This window comes from Stomoxys calcitrans, chromosome 3, assembly GCF_963082655.1.
Source record: "Stomoxys calcitrans chromosome 3, idStoCalc2.1, whole genome shotgun sequence".
Classification (NCBI taxonomy): Eukaryota; Metazoa; Arthropoda; class Insecta; order Diptera; family Muscidae; genus Stomoxys; species Stomoxys calcitrans.
Genome location: NC_081554.1, coordinates 26121502 through 26138270, shown reverse-complemented (window position 1 = coordinate 26138270; position 16769 = coordinate 26121502). Strand labels below are relative to the sequence as shown.

At 38.9% G+C, this 16769-nt stretch overlaps 4 protein-coding genes across 4 annotated transcripts in view; 1 reads left to right on the top strand and 3 right to left on the bottom strand.

Annotated features, from left to right (window-relative positions):
* The window catches only part of LOC106088715 (protein decapentaplegic), a 332467-nt gene that overhangs the window by 221496 nt on the left and 94202 nt on the right, over positions 1-16769 (bottom strand). The window lies entirely within an intron of this gene.
* Positions 1036-2126, bottom strand: LOC106088712 (uncharacterized). The gene is made up of 3 exons (XM_013254365.2): positions 1982-2126; positions 1805-1916; positions 1036-1735 (listed from the first exon to the last, which is right to left on the bottom strand). Exons 1-3 carry the CDS (start codon positions 2096-2098, stop codon positions 1119-1121), a joined length of 846 nt encoding a protein of 281 aa, XP_013109819.2. The 5' UTR covers positions 2099-2126; the 3' UTR covers positions 1036-1118.
* LOC106088717 (uncharacterized) lies at positions 10810-11870 on the bottom strand. Its single transcript, XM_013254370.2, has 3 exons — positions 11724-11870; positions 11546-11657; positions 10810-11475 (listed from the first exon to the last, which is right to left on the bottom strand). The coding sequence occupies exons 1-3, from the start codon at positions 11838-11840 to the stop codon at positions 10823-10825; spliced, it is 882 nt and encodes a 293-aa protein (XP_013109824.2). The 5' UTR covers positions 11841-11870; the 3' UTR covers positions 10810-10822.
* Positions 14192-15325, top strand: LOC106088719 (uncharacterized). The gene is made up of 3 exons (XM_013254373.2): positions 14192-14341; positions 14406-14517; positions 14586-15325. The coding sequence occupies exons 1-3, from the start codon at positions 14225-14227 to the stop codon at positions 15209-15211; spliced, it is 855 nt and encodes a 284-aa protein (XP_013109827.2). The 5' UTR covers positions 14192-14224; the 3' UTR covers positions 15212-15325.

Below are 16769 nucleotides of genomic sequence, written 5' to 3'. Positions count from 1 at the left end.
GCCCGTTCAAGAACTTAACCAGCGTGCATCAAAAAGACGTATCTGTGCCAAATTTCAGCTCAATATCTCAATTTTTAAAGGCTGTAGAGTGATTACAACAGACGGACGGACAGACGGACAGATACACAGACATCGCTACATCGTCCTTCGGTGTTGGGTATAATAAGCAAGATGGAGTGGTACCGCCTTTCTCAAGTCCTACCTAGGCATGTGTGCATGCCAACGCACTTTGATTAAATATATGAGTTAATCGCATTAAAGTTTTATATGGGAGCTATAAACAAACCTTCACTGATCCAAATGAAATTTGCCAAATTTAGGGGCGGACCCTCCCCCATACCCCAATTTTCAAAAACCCCCGATCTCGGAGATTAGTGCACCGACGCTATCGAAATTTTATATGCCACCTTATGGTACCCCAAAAACACGAAATTGGTAAAAAATTTTGGGGTCAAATAATTTGGGGGGACGCCCCATCCCAAAACCCACCCGAACGGACATATGCACCAATTGGGACAATGTGGGTATCAAATGAAAGGTATTTCATAGTAGAGTACGAACTTGCCATTAAAAAGTTATCCTAAGTGTCGGGGGGCCCCCACCCCCATAAAACACCACCCAACAGGACACTTTAACCGCTTTGAGTAATATGGGTATCTAACACAAGGTATTTAAAAGTAGAATACAAATCTTAGACAAAAAAAAAAAATGGTGTCTGAGGGCCCTCCTCACCACCCTAACCGCACCAGCAGAATAAATTTATCGATCGTCCGACAATTGGATATCAGATAAGTTTTCTAATCTTAAATACCTTAAATTTCGCTTAAATCGCACCACCCATCTCCGAGATCTGGCGTTTCTGAAAATTTGGGTAAGGGGGAGGGTCCGCTCCCCCCCCTTCAGATATCAAAAAATGTAGTACCCTATTTTCACTACGGGATCATTATGCAGCATCTGTGAGAATTGCATGAAAATCGTTTCAGCTGTTTCTGAGTCTTTAAGGAACACACAAACAAACCTAAAAACAAACACAAATTGATTTTTTATATATAGGATTTTCAGATTTTATATAATAGATAATACAATTTTAGTTTTAAATTTTCCCCTTCTATTTGCTTTTACATCTTTGTTGTTATATTCATTTGTACTTCAAGTGCCTTTTTCAATTGAATCATCAATTGCCATGTGTCCTTGCAGTTTTTGGCTATCTGGTTATCGTGGTTCTTCTTCATTTCATTGAGCTCTTTGCGCTTATACTTTACTTTCTCCAAGTGATTGGCATTGGTACTACGCAGCACCACCAAATCTTTTTGTAGACTATCCAGCTTCTTAATCAAACGTTCATAGGTCTTATTACGTTCTCCAACATCTTTAAGATTGTCTTCGCTCATTTTCACCATCTTCCTCAATTCTTCCAATTGATTGTCCTTATCCACCAGTTGTTGTGGAGAATTTTTCAAATCGGCAAGTATTTGTTTTTTGGCATAGAAGGATACTTTGTAATCTTCCAACTCCTTCTTGGCCTCTAGCAAGTGACGATTAGGCTCACACACATATCCATGGGTCTCGGTGCAATCGATACCCTTTTTGCCCTTGCCAGTGAGATCAAAGACAATGCATTTGTTTTGACGATCATCTCCACTCAATTTAAAAGAAGCACCTGTCGATATACATTCGTAGACGCCTTTAGTGGCATGTGAACTGGCGCCCAACCACAAAATAGGATTATCAAATTCTGTTCCAAAATAAAATTGAAAAAAGTTTTAATTGTTTTCAAAAATTTTCTTGATGTTACAAAACATACTTCCCTGGTCATGGATAACACTGCTTAGTGTATCTGCAATTTCGGAGGAATCCAATGTCAGCAGAGACATATTGCGACGTGCACATTCCATTATGCCATCCCACCATGAGTACTTATCAACAATTCACTTAAAGTTAGTAAACTAATTTCAAATTATTTTTTATAAATGGAGCTTACACTTTGGCCCACTTCTACATAGAAGCCACTTGGCTGAAAAGTCCTGCCTGCATAGCAAAATCTTGTCGATACTACTACAATAAGCACAGAATAATATATGCGTTGTTGTCGATTCATTTTGCAAAACGTAATGGAGGCCAAACAATAAGCCCTACAAGTTTTATTGGAAATTTTTCAATAAAAAATCTATGATTGTGGTTTTCTGGCGCCATATGTAAAGCAAATAGTAGTTTAGGAGTAGTGGTAGTTTAGACTACGATACAAACACATTGCAAAGCTGTAAAATTTTAATAATTTTTGTACCCACCCTCCAAAAGATGGAGGTATACTAACCTAGTCAATCCGTTTGTAACACCTCGAAATTTTCATCTAAGAACGGTCAATATCAGTTTTATCTAAGAACGGTCAATATCAGTTTTAAATTTCAGTGAAATCGGTTAAAAAATGAAGCTTTTATGGGCTTCAGACCCTTTAATTGGAGATCGGTGTATATGGCAGCTATATCTAAATATAGTCCGATCTGTACCACATTTGGGTCGGATATTGAGAGGCTTAAAACTGCGCACAATTCCAAATTTCAGCGAAATCGGGTTATAAATAAAGCTTTTATGGGCTTAAGACCCTTTATCGGGAGATCGGTCTATATGGTAGCTGTATCTAAAATCGGGTAATAAATAAAGCTTTTATGGACCAATCTAAACCATATTTAGGTCAGATGTCGGGAGGCTTAAAATAACTGACTGTTGCAAATTTCAGCGAAATCGGGTATTAAATAAATGTTGTGCGATCTGAACCATATTTGGGTCCTATATTAGGAGGCCTAAAACTACTCTCTGATTCAAATTTCAGCGAAATCGGGTAATAAATAAAGCTTTTATGGTCTTCAGACCCTTTATCTGGAGATCGGTGTATTTGGCAGCTATATCTAAATATGGATCGATCTCATCCATATTTAGGTCAGATGTCGGGAGGCTTAAAATAAGTTGTAAGCTTAAGTTGTTACAAATTTCATCGAAATCGGGTTATAAATAAAGCTTTTATGGGCTTCAGACCCTTTGTCGGGAGATCGGTCCATATGGTAGCTATATCTAAATATGGACCAATCTAATCCATATTTAAGTCAGATGTCGTGAGGCTTAAAATAACTAACTGTTGCAAATTTTAGCGAAATCGGTTAATAAATAAAGCTTTTATGGTCTTCAGACCCTTTATCGGGAGATCAGTATATATAGCAGCTATATCTAAATATAGTCCGATCTGTATCACATTTGGGTCGGATATTTAGAGGCTTAATACTGCGCACAATTCCAAATTTCAACGAAATCGGATAAAAAGTAAAGCTTTTATGGGCTTCAGACCCTTTATCGGGCGATCGGTTTGTATGGCAGCTATATCTAAATATAGTCCAATATGAACCATATTTGGGTCAGATGTCGGGAGGCTTAAAATAACTCACTGTTGCAAATTTTAGCGAAATCGGGTAATAAATAAAGCTTTTATGGTCTTCAGACCCTTTGTCTGGAGATCGGTCTATATGGCAGCTATATCCAAATATGGACCGATCTAATCCATATTTAGGTCAGATCGGATAATAATTGCGACTTCTACAGGCTCAAGAAGTCACGCAATTTTTGTCCGATTTGGCTGAAATTCTTCAAGTGGTGTTCCGTTATGACTTGTAAAAATTGTGATAAGTACGGTCCAAATCAGTCTATAACCTGATATCTTATATATAAAAATCAATTTGTGTTTGTATGTTCCTTATAGACTCAGAAACGGCTGAACCGAGTTTTTTAAAATTTTCACAGATGGTGCATACTGATCCCGTGGTGAAAATAGAGTACCACATTTTTGATATCTGAAGGGAGGGCGGACCCTCCCCCTTACCCTAATTTTCAGGAACGCCAGATCTAGGAGATGGGAGGTGCGTTTTAAGCGAAATTTTGTGTGCTCTCATATAGTACCCTAAAAATAAAAATTTGGTATCCTAATTTCGGATGGGGTACCTAGGGGGGACGTTCCACCCTAAAACCTACCAAACATATATTAAGACCAATCACAACAATATGGGACTCAAAAGAAAGGTATTTCAGATAAGAAAACGTATCTGATATCCCATTAGCGGACCAAGTGTTAGGGGGACCACCCCAACCCCGAAAACATCCCTAAATCGGGCATATTTACCGAACATAACAATATGGGACTTAAATGAAAGGTATTTGCGAATAGAATACGAATCTAATATTCAAATGTAGGACCACGTTTCTGGGGGTCCACCCCTTCCCCAAAACACCCCCCAAACAGGACTTATTTACTGACCATGGGAATATGGGGCTCAAATAAAAGGTATTTGAGAGTAGAATTCGCATGTGATATGCAAATATGGGACCAAGTGTTGGGGGGGCCGCCTCTTCCCAAAAACCTCCCCCCAAGGGGACAAATTTACGACCATAGCAATATGGGGCTCAAATGAAAGGTCTTTGGGAGTAAAGTACGAATTTGATATCAATATTCGGGAAAAGTGTCTATGGGGCCACCCCACCCCCACAACACCACCCAAATAGGAAGTAGTTGCTGACTATTGCAATGTGAGCCTCAAATAAGAGGGTTTTTAAAATGGAACACGAATCCGATATATATTTTCAAGGCCAACTCACTGAGTGGCCGCCCATCCCCCAAAACATCCCCCAAGCTGATTATATTTGCCGACTATGGAAACATGGGGCTCAAATTAAAGGTATTTGGGAATAGACCACGTATCTGATATCAACATTGGCGACCAACTGTCTAGGGGGGACGTCCCACCTCCATAACCACCCCCAAATAGGACGTATTTGCTCACCAATACAATTTGGGTCTTAAAGAGAGCGAAACTAGATATTAGGGCCAATACCCCAAACCGGACATATTTGCTGACTTTTGCAATGAGGAGTTTAAATGAGACTAGAAAACGAATTTGATATCTAATTTTGAGGGCAATGGCAATATGGGGTTCAAATAAATGATATATAGATATATGAGAATGAAGCACGTTGCTGATTTATTTTCAGGGCTTAGAATTTGGGGGACCACCCCACTCCCCCAAAACACCCCTAAATCGGCCATATTTACCGAACATGTCAATGTGGAGCTTAAATGAAAGCTATTGGGGGGAAGAGCAAGAATTGATACCCACTTTCGGGACCAATTTTCGGGGGGTCTATCCCTTTCCCAAAATACCCCACCCCACAGCAATTTTTTGCCGACCATCGCAATATGGGGCTCAAATAAAGGTATTTGGATGTAGAATACGAATTTGATATCCAAATCTAAGGCCATGTATTTAGGGCATCATCCCTTCCCCAAAACACCCCCCAAAGGGCAAACATATTTGACCTTGCCAATATGTAGCTTAAATGGAAGGTATTTGAGATTCGAAAACTAATTTGATAACCTATTTTGGGTCCATGTGTTTGGGGGACGACTCATCGTGTAAATTGCCCTAAAACAAGGGCAATAGGGGGTTTAAGTAAATGGTATTTCGGAGAAGAGCACGATGCCGATATTTTTTCAGGGCCAAGTGTCTGGGGGACCACCTCACCCCCGAAAACACCCAAAAATCAGATATCATGAGAATATCGGGCTGAAATAAAGTATTGGGTGGCCCAAAAAGTAATTGCGGATTTTTCATATAGTCGGCGTTGACAAATTTTTTCACAGCTTGTGACTCTGTAACTGCATTCTTTCTTCTGTCAGATATCAGCTGTTACTTTTAGCTTGCTTTAGAAAAAAAGTGTAAAAAAAGTATATTTGATTAAAGTTCATTCTAAATTTAATTAAAAATGCACTTACTTTCTTTTAAAAAATCCGCAATTAATTTTTGGGCATCCCAATATTTTAAGAATGGAGTACACCTTACATACAAACTTAAATTCGTAGACCAATAAAGATCATATGGGATTCAGATAAAGGCACTTATATTTTAAAACTGTTAGTCAAGCGATATACCATTTTCATGGTATTTCACTAAAAGCTCTTTAATTGTCGAAAATAAATATTCCAAAGAAAATTTTTTTTCCATATAAAGTAAAAGAAGGCGCAGTGGAGCGGGCCCCGGTCAGCAAGTTTAGATATAATTTCCATATTGAGTTCTGAAATCGCTTACATTAAACTTATACTGTAGGGTAAGGAATGTATTGCATAATCGGGCATGTTTTATTTCTTTTTATCAGCATGCTCATAGTGGGATGGGGTTTTCCAACCATTCAAATAATAAAAGAAAAAAAGCCATTATGTATCCGCTCCATTCAAGATCAAATAGCTTTGCGGAGGAAGAGAAAAGGAATGTGTGATGGGGAAAACAACAACTGTGTTTAGGAATATACAAGTGTCGTCAATCACCAAATGTTTTATACGAAATTGTATACCAATTCTTGAGGGCACACACACAAGCCAACCCAAAAATAAAAGTGGATCGTTGGAGATAATATAGAACTCGTATAAAGGTATTCAGGAAAAGATTACTAATGTGGTCTTTAAAATGTTGGATCCAAAAACCTGAGTTTACCTAACTCCCAAAAACACCCCCCCCCCCCCTAAAACACTTTTTTAGCGATTTGGCAATATGGGTATCAAATCGAAGATATTTAATAGAAGGCTACGAATTTGATATTAAAATTGAGTCAAATTTAGTCACAAGTGCTTGGGAGTCACCCCACCCTAAGAAACACCCCCAAAACACACTTTTTTTTACCGACGATTAGGGTAATGAAAGGAATTCAACTGAAGAATATGATTTTGATGTACAACTTTGGTCACAAGTGTCAGGGGGGTTGCCCCACCCATAAAACACGCATAGCAGGAAATTTTTGCCGATCAGGACAATGTAGGTATCAAATGAATGGAATTTAAAAATAGTGCAAAATTCTATATATTGGGTTGCCCAAAAAGGAATTGCGGATTTTTTATAAGAAAGTAAATGCATTTTTAATAAATCTTAGAATGAACTTTAATCAAATATACGTTTTTTACACTTTTTTTCTAAAGCAAGCTAAAAATAACAGCTGATAACTGACAGAAGAAAGAATGCAATTACAGAGTCACAAGCTGTGAAAAAATTTGTCAACGCCGACTATATGAAAAATCCGCAATTACTTTTTGGGCAATCCAAAATATAACAAGTAAAAAGGCATTAAGTTCGGCCGGGCCGAACTTTTGATACCCACCACCTCGGATATATAGGAAAACCCCCTTTCGTCACAAATCCGATAAAAATTGGATAACTTGTGCATCCAAATTCGACACGGATATTGAGTGGGCTAATAAATATAAGTCACTGTTGAACTTTGTATTTCAAATTTTAACCAAATCGGGTAATAAATAAAGCGGTTTTATGAGCTTCAGACCCTTAATCGGCACATCGGTCTATATGGGTCGGATAGCGGTTGACCTAAAATACTGACTGTTTACAATTTCCGCGAAATCGGTTGAAAAATAACATTTTATGGGCTTTAGACCCTTTATCTGAAGATCGGTCTTATGGCAGCTATATCTAAATATAATCCGATCCGAATCATATTTGGGATGGAAGTCAGGAGAACTAAGACTACCCACTGTTTAAAATTTCAGCGAAATCGGGTACTAAATAAAGCTTTTAAAGGCTTCAGACCCTTTATCGGGAGATCGGTCTATATGACAGCTATATCTAAATATAGTCCGATCTTAACCATATTTGGGTCCTATGTTTAGAAGCGTAAAACTATTCAATGTTTCGCGAAATCGTTTAAAAAAAAAAGCTTTTATGGGCTTTAGACCCTTTATCTGGAGATCAGTCGTTATGGCAGCTATACCTAAATATAGTCCGATTTGACTCATATTTTGGTCAAATATCAGGAGTCTTAAGATAATTCACTGTTTCAAATTTCAGCGAAATCGAGTAATAAATAAAGCATTTATGGGCCTCAGACCCTTTATCGGCAGATCGGTCTACATGACAAAATATGTGGTAAGGTGGTCCCCCAGGCACTTGGCCGTGAAAAATATCAGCATCGTGCTCTTCTTTCCATTTATTTAAACCCCATATTGTCATTGGCTTAAGAGGAGTTTACAGGATGAGGCATCCCTCAAACACATGGCCCCAAAATAGGTATTTGTATTTCCATGGTCAGTAATTAAGTCCTGTTTGGGGGGTGTTTTGGGAAAGGGGTGGACCCCCAGAAACGTGGCCCCACATTTGGATATCAGATTCGTATTCTACTCGCAAATACCTTTCATTTGAGTTCCATATTGCCATGGTCGGTAAATATGTCCGATTTGGGGGTTGGGGTGCTCCCCCTTGCACTTGGTCCGACAATTGGATATCAGAAACGTTTTCTATTCTTAAATACCTTTCATTTGAGTCCCATATTGTCGTGATTGGTCTTAATATGTGTTTGGTAGGTTTTAGGGTGGGGCAGCCCCCCTAGGTACCCCATCCGAAATTAGGATACCAAATTTTTATTTTTAGGGTACTTTATGAGAGCACACAAAATTTCGCTTAAATCGCAGCACCCATCTCCGAGATCTGGCGTTTCTGAAAATTAGGGTAAGGGGGCGGATGTAGTACCCTATTTTCACCACGGGGTCATTATGCACTATCTGAGAAAATTTCAAGAAAATGGGTTCAGCCGTTTCTGAGTCTATAAGGAACACACAGACATACAAACAAAAAAACAAACAAATCTATAAACAAACACAAATTGATCTTTATATATAAGATTGGTCCAAATCGGAACATATTTCGATACAGCTGCTATGGGGCGTAAGGTATACGTTTTTCTCCGGATTTGTGGTTTACATATATACCCGAGATGGTGGGTATCCAAAGTTGGGGCTGGCCGAACTTACCCACCTTTTTATACCCTCCACCATAGGATAGGGGTATACTAATTTTGTCATTCCGTTTGTAACACCTCGAAATATGCGTCCGAGACCCCATAAAGTATATATAGACTTGATCGTCATATCATTTTTAGTTGATCTAGCCATGTCCGTCCGTCTGTCCGTCCATCCATCTCTCTGTCGAAAGCACGCTAACTTTCGAAGGAGTAAAGCTAACCGCTTGAAATTTTGCACAAATATTTCTTATTAGCGTAGATCGGTTGGTATTAAAATGGGCCAAATCGATTCATGTTTTGATACAGCTGCTATATAAACCGATCTTGGGTCTTGACTTCTTGAGCCCCTAGAGGGCGCAATTCTCATCCGATTCGACTGAAATTTTGCACTTGGTGCTTCGGTATCATTTCCAATAACCGCGCTAAGTATGTTTCAAATCGGTCTATGTTTTGATATAGCTCCTATATAAACCGATCTAGGGTCTTGACTTCTTGAGCCTCTAGAGGGCGCAATTCTCGTCCAATTTGACTGAAATTTTGCACGCGGTGTTTTAGCGTCATTTCTAACAACTTCGCTAAGTATGGTCCAAATCGGCCCATGTTTCGAGATAGCTGCCATATAAACCGATCTTGGGTCTTGACTTCTTGAACCTCTAGAAGGCGCAATTCTCGTCCGATTTGACTGAAATTTTGCACGTAGTGTTTTGGTATCACTTCCAACAACTGTGTTGAGTGTGATTCAAATTGGTTCATAATCTGGAATAGCTGTCATATAAACCGATCTTGGGTCTTGACTTCTTGAACCTCTAGAGGGCGCAATTCTCATCCGATTTGAGTGAAATTTTGCACGTAGTGTTTTGGTATCACTTCCAATAGCTGTGCTAAGTATGGTGCAAATCGGTTCATAACCTGGTACAGCTGCCATATAAACCGATCTGGGATCTTTCTTTCTTTTTAAGCCTCTAGAGGGCGCAATTCTCATCCGATGTGGCAGAAATTTTGTACACCGGCTTCTTTCATGACCTTCAACAAACGTGTCTAATATAGTATGAATCGATCGATAGCTTGATACAGCTCCCTTATAAACCTATCTCCGGATTTTGCTTCATGAGCCCCTACAAGGCGCAATTCTTATCCGAATGAACTTAAATATTACACAATGACTTCTATTGGTTGCCCAAAAAGTAATTGCGGATTTTTCATATAGTCGGCGTTGACAAAATTTTTCACAGCTTGTGACTCTGTAATTGCATTCTTTCTTCTGTCAGTTATCAGCTGTTACTTTTAGCTTGCTTTAGAAAAAGAATATATTTGATTAAAGATCATTCTAAGTTTTATTAAAAATGCATTTACTTTCCTTTTAAAAATCCGCAATTACTTTTTGGGCAACCCAATACAATGTTCAGCATTCATTTATGGTCTGAATCGGACTATAACTTGATATAGCTCCAATAGCATAACAGTTCTTATTCAATATTCTTTGTTTTTCTAAACGGAGATACCGCGCATAGAACTCGACAAATGCGATCCATGGTGGAGGATATATAAGATTCGGCTTGGCCGAATTTAGCACGCTCTTACTTGTTGATATTATGTCCCCCCTTAAATATCAGTGTCAGGTGTCCGACACCGGTACTTGGGATAACTTTCAACAGCCACATGGCAAATGTGGTCCATGCATGTAGTTCCCATATAACCAGATCTATCTATTCGACTTCTTCAGCATCTTAAGGGAGCATTTATTCAATCCAATTTAGTTGAAATTTTACACATAGTCAGTCTTCTGTTATGACTTCCATTACTCATTTCGAGTATGGTCTGAATCGATCGATAAACTCTTATTTAAACCGCCTGATCTACCTTTCAAAGAACTTGACAAATGCGATGCATGGCAAAGGGTTTATAAGATGCAGCCAAACTTAACGCACTCTTATTTGTTAAAAGTATTCATAATTTAAAAATTCATTTATTAGATAATTTTCGAAATCTATTTTTTATTCTTTGTGAGTTCATCAATTTGCTTTTGCAACTTCTTGGTTATGTCCATTTGAACTTCAAGAGCTTTCCTTAGTTTTATCGCCAACTGCCACGTTTCCTTACACTTGTTGGCTGTTTGAGTATCATGAACCTTCTTCGCTTCATTGAGCTCTTTTCGCTTGTGCTTCACCTTCTCCAACTGATTAGCATTGGTGTTACGCACCACCACCAAATCTTTTTGAAGATTTTCCAGTTTTTTATTGAAACGTTCATAGGTTTTATTACGCTTTTCAACATCCTTAAGATTTCCTTCGCTCATTTTCACCATTTTTCTCAGCTCTTCCAATTGGTTTTCCTTATCGCCCAAAACTTGCCCAGAATTTTTCACATCGTCAAGTTTTTGATTTTGAGCATCAATGGATGCTTTGAGATCGTTCAACTCCTTTTTGGCCGCTTGCAAGATGCGATTTGGCTCACAAATAAATCCATGGTTCTCGTTGCATTCGACAGACCTTTTGCCATTGCCAACGGGAACAAACACCACACACCGGTTTTGATGGTTAGCAGTGGTCAACACAAAAGAGGCACCCGTTGATATCCATTCGTAAAATCCTTTTTTGGCAAGCGAAGTACCACCCAACCACATGATGGGATTTCCAAACCCTTTTATAACATAAACAAATAATTAAAATTAATTTTGATCCAAAACCTTTGTTTGAAGTACAAAACTTACTTCCTTCGTCAAAGGATAGGCCTGCCAGTGTCTTTATCATTTCCTGTGAATCCAATGCCAGCAGAGACATATTCATTTGCGCACACTTCATAGCGGCATCAAACCATGAGTACTAATACAAAATTTACTCAAAATTGATGGAATATTTGTACTTTTTTCTTCAAAAACTGGTACTTACCTCTTGCTCAAGTTCTATATATAAGCCACTTGGCGGAAAAATCCTGCCGGCTTGACCCAACGTCACACCAATTCCCACAATAAGCACAAGATCAAATATGCGAAGTTCTCGATTCATTTTTCAAATTGAAAATGGAAGTCAAGCAACAAGTCTTACAAGTTTTAATGGAGATTTTTACAAAGAAGAATTTTCGCTTGCGGTTTTCACATGCTATATATATGTAAATCTTAGTGGTAACCTGCAACGTCATTGCTTCGAATTACTATTTTTAAGCCCTCTACTATAGGAGTGGGGGCTATACTTTGTCATTCTGTTTGTTAAGTGCAAATTTGCCCATGAGCATTTCATCAAAGAACAGCGGGGATACTGAGAGAAGTATCCCCACAACACCTCCGAAATATTGGTCTGACACTCTGGAGACGATATAACGATGTCCTTCTGTTCGGCGGGACCGAATCTTGGCAACCCACCACCATGGATTCTGCTAAAATATGGAAGCTATATCTAGTTTTAGACCGATTTGGACCGTAATTGGCCCATTTGTTGGGAGTCATAACAGAACACTATATGCAAAATTTCAGCCAAATCGGATAAAAATCGCGGCTTGTAAGGGCTCAAGAAGTCGAATCGGGAGATCGGTTTATATGGCAGCTATATCAAGTTCTTGAGCGATTTGAACCGTACGTGGCTCCCAGTTGTTGGGAGTCATAACAGAACACCATGTAAAAATGTTCAGCCAAAACGGAGAAAAATTGAGGCTTGTTTTCTCTAAAGCGAATTCAATTGCATGGAATAAAACCAAAAATGAATTTTTCTTTCCATCGCTTTTCACTTAAGCGGGATTTTTCACTAAAGCGTATTGCAGTTATGCGGTTTCGACTGTATACAGAAAGAAAATCTCCTTAGAAAATCTCATGGTGTAAGGCATGCAAATTGTGGTCAGACTAAACTTAAAGTATATTTTATAAGTTTAACTTAGTTTATTTTTCTTGACACGGCAAATAAAAGAAAAGTAAAATATTTATATACAGCACTCTGGTCAACCACAAAAGAGCTCAAGAACACAACTATTTTGCCAATACAAGCCAATGTTATGGCACTATTTTTATACCCACCACCGTAGGATAGGGGGTATACTAATTTCATCATTCAGTTTGTAGCACCTCGAAATATGCGTCTGAGACCCTGTAAATATTCTTGATCGTCATGTCATTTTAAGTCGATCTAGCCATGTCCGTTCGTCTGTCCGTCCCTCCGTTCGTCTATCTCTCCGTCCGACCATCTGCCGAAAGCACGCTAACTTTCGAAGGAGTAAAGCTAGCCGCTTGAAATTTTGCACAAATACTTCCTATTGGTGTAGGTCAGTTGTGATTGTAAATAGGCCAAATCGGTCCATGAGTTGATATAGCTGTCATATAAACTGATCTAGGGTCTTGACTTCTTGAGTATCTAGAGGGCGCAATTCTCGTCCAATTTGACTGACATTTCGCACGTAGTGTTTTGGTATCACTTCCAACAACTCTGCTAAGTAGGGTTCAAATCGGTCCATAACCTGATATAGCTGCCATATAAACCGATCTTGGGTCTTGACTTCTTGAGCCTCTAGAGGGCGCAATTCTCGTCCGATTTGACTAAAATTTTGCACGTAGCGTTTCGGTATCACTTCCAATAACTGTTTTAAGTATGGCTTTAATCGGTCCATGTTTTGACATAGCTGCCATATAAACCTATCTTGGATCTTGACTTCTTGAGTCAATAGAGCGGCCAATTCTCATAAGATTTGGCTGAAATTATGCATGAGGTGTTTTGTTATGACTTCCAACAACTGTGCAAAGTATGGTGCAAATCGGTACATAACCTGATATAGCTGCCATATAAACCGATTTGGGATCTCGACTACCTGGGTATCTAGAGAACGCAATTCTCATCCGATTTGGCAGAAATTTTGTACAACGGCTTCTCTCATGACCTTCAGCATGCAAATTTTGCTCATGAACATTCCACTAAGGAACAGCGGCAAACTTCTCACATATCAATGAGTGCAGTCTGATTCAAGTTTAAGCTCAGTGATAAGGGGCCTCATTTTTATAGTCGAATCCGAACGACGTGCCGCAGTGCGACACCTCTTTGGAGTGAAGTTTTACATGGCATAGTACCTCATAAATGTTGCCAGCATTAGGAGGGCAAAACCACCGCTGAAAAATGTTTTCTCATGGTCTCGCCTGGATTCGAACCCAGGCATTCAGCAGACTTCTACAATGTTCAGCATTCATTTGTGGTTCGAATCGGACTACAACTTGATATAGCTCCAATAGCATAACAGTTGTCATTCGATATTCTTTGTTTTTACTAAAAAGAGATACCGCGCATAGAACTCGACAAATGCAATCCATGGTGGAGGGTATATAAGATTCGGCCAGGCCGAACTTAGCACGCTCTTACTTATTGCCATAAAAGCCAATGTTATGGCACTATTTTTTTTACTAGTTAGTTGAACAGCAATGAATCGAGTCGTATTCTACGGATTAGCTGTGTTGCTGATATGCGGCCAAGGCTATGCAGGCAAATTTTATACAACACAAGACAGGACCAAGTTGTATATTGAAAGGGATCAAAAGGTAGTGCAAGTTTTTTTAGAAGCCAATTTTTTTATAAATCTTTTACAACAACTTTGTTTCACAGTTAAATTGGTATGAAGCCCAAAGCCAGTGCGCTATGCGAAATATGTCCCTAATAACTTTGGATTCTGTGAAGAAGTTCAAGCAGTTTACGCGTTTAAGCGATAATGAATTTTGTGGGTTACTTGATTTTATGAAGTACATACGAGGATATGGATAATGGCTTGACTATTTCCTTTAACAGGTTACAACTTTCCTGACTCTTGGATAGGAGGCCATGGAAAACGCGATGGCACTTACGCCTGGATATCCACCGGCTATAATTTCAACTTCACTCAATGGGAAAGGTATCAACCCATTACTGGAGGTGAAAGGAAGTGTGTGCTTATCCTAGGCAACACCTATGAGTGGGTTAGTGAATTCTGCTCTGAGTTGAGAGGATTTGTGTGTGAAAGTTTGCCCATATTGTGGGAGACAAGCAGGGCCATGGATAAATTAAAATCGAGTCTGGAAACTCAAAAGCAAGAAGCTGATTCCTTTAGTAACCTAACAAAAGTTTTGCAGATGAAAGACAAGGAGATCGAGGAACTTAATAACACATACGAATCGAATAGAAAGAAACTAATCGAGTTTGAATGCAAAAAAGAGTCTTACAAATGCACCGAAGAGAAGATAAGAAACACGGAAACGGAAATAGACGGTATTCAAAACTCCAATAAGGATCAAAGGAGGCTATTGCAAGCTATGGATATGGAAATAGATAAACTTAGAAAAGAACTAGAGCTGGAAAAGAAGACAGGAAATAAGGAATTTGATGAGATAATGGCTTTTGTGAAGGAGGCATTGGAGAAGCAGAAACATTTGCTATAGCAATAAAAAAAATTTTGGTTGTTTTAATAGAAATGTCAAGCAAAATATGATTGGAATAATAAAGATAAAGCAGAATGGGAATAATAGAATTTTACCTATTAACAAGAAATTGAATATCTATAGAGTTTGGTCGAAATCGGTTCAGATTAAGATATAGCTCCCATATGTATGTTAATCAGATTTTGAGAAATATTGCAATAAAATGGGCACTTGTTAAGCGATTCTCTCGACGAATTTGGCAGGAAGAATTTTCTTATGACGTATTTCATGGAAATCAGTTTAGATTAAGATTTGGACCGTACAGTTGTTGGAACTCATAACAAAACACTGTGTGCAGCCAAATCCGAAAATGTTACAGCTTCCAGGGGCTCAAAAAATCAAATCGGGGGATCGGTTTATAAGGGAGCTATATTCAAATCTGAACCGATATGACCCATTTGCAATACCCAACTACCTACAACAATAGCAAGTATCAGTGCAAAATTTCAAGCGATTAGCTTTACGCGTTCGACCGCTATCGTGATTTCAAGAGACGGACGGACGGACATGGCTACTACGACTCAGAATGTCGAGACGATCAAGAATATATGTACTTTATGGGGTCCTTGAACAATATTTCAAGGTGCTACAAACGCAATGACTAGATTCGTATGCCCCCATCCTATGGTGGTGGGTATAACAAGGAATTTCCATTTGTTTATTTGTATGTATATTCCATATAGACTCAAAAGCGGCTGAACCGATTTTCCTAAAAATGTCCACAAATGGTGCACAATGATCCTGTGGTGAAAATAGGGTACTAAATTTTTTGATTTTGAAGGGGGAGCGGACCCTCCCCTTTACCCTAATTTTAAGAAACGCCAGATTTCAAAGATGGGTGGTGTGATTTAAGCGAAATTTTGTGTTCTCTCTTGTAGTGACCTAAAAACAAAAAATTGGTATCCAAATTTCGGATGGGGTACCTAGGGGGGCCGCCCCTTCCCCAAAACCTATCAAATATATATTTAGACCAATCACTACAATATGGGACTCAAATGAAAGGTATTTAGAATTAGAAGACGTATCTGATTTCCAATTGTCGGATCAAGTGTGTGGGGGACCACCCCAACCCCTAAAACACTCCTAAATCGGACATATTTACCGACCATGGCAATATGGGACTCAAATGAAAGGTATTTGCGTGTAGAATACGAGTTTGATAACCAAATGTGGGATCAAGTTTCTGGGGGTTCACCCCCTCCCCAAATCATCTCCCAAACAGGACTTAGTTACAGACCATGGCCTTATGGGGCTCAATTTAAAGGGACAGCCCCCAAAACACCTTAATGTCCCACATTTGGAAATCAGATTCGTTTTCTTCTCTCAAATATAGAAAACGAATCTGATTTCCAAATGTGGGATATTAGGGTGTTTTGGATAGCTAGCCCCTCCCCAAAAACATCCCCAAAGGGGACAAATATGCGAGCAAAGCAATATGGGGCTCAAACGGAAGGTCTATGGGAGTAAAGCACGAATTTGATTTTAGTATTCCGGAAAAGTGACTATAGGGCCACCCGGG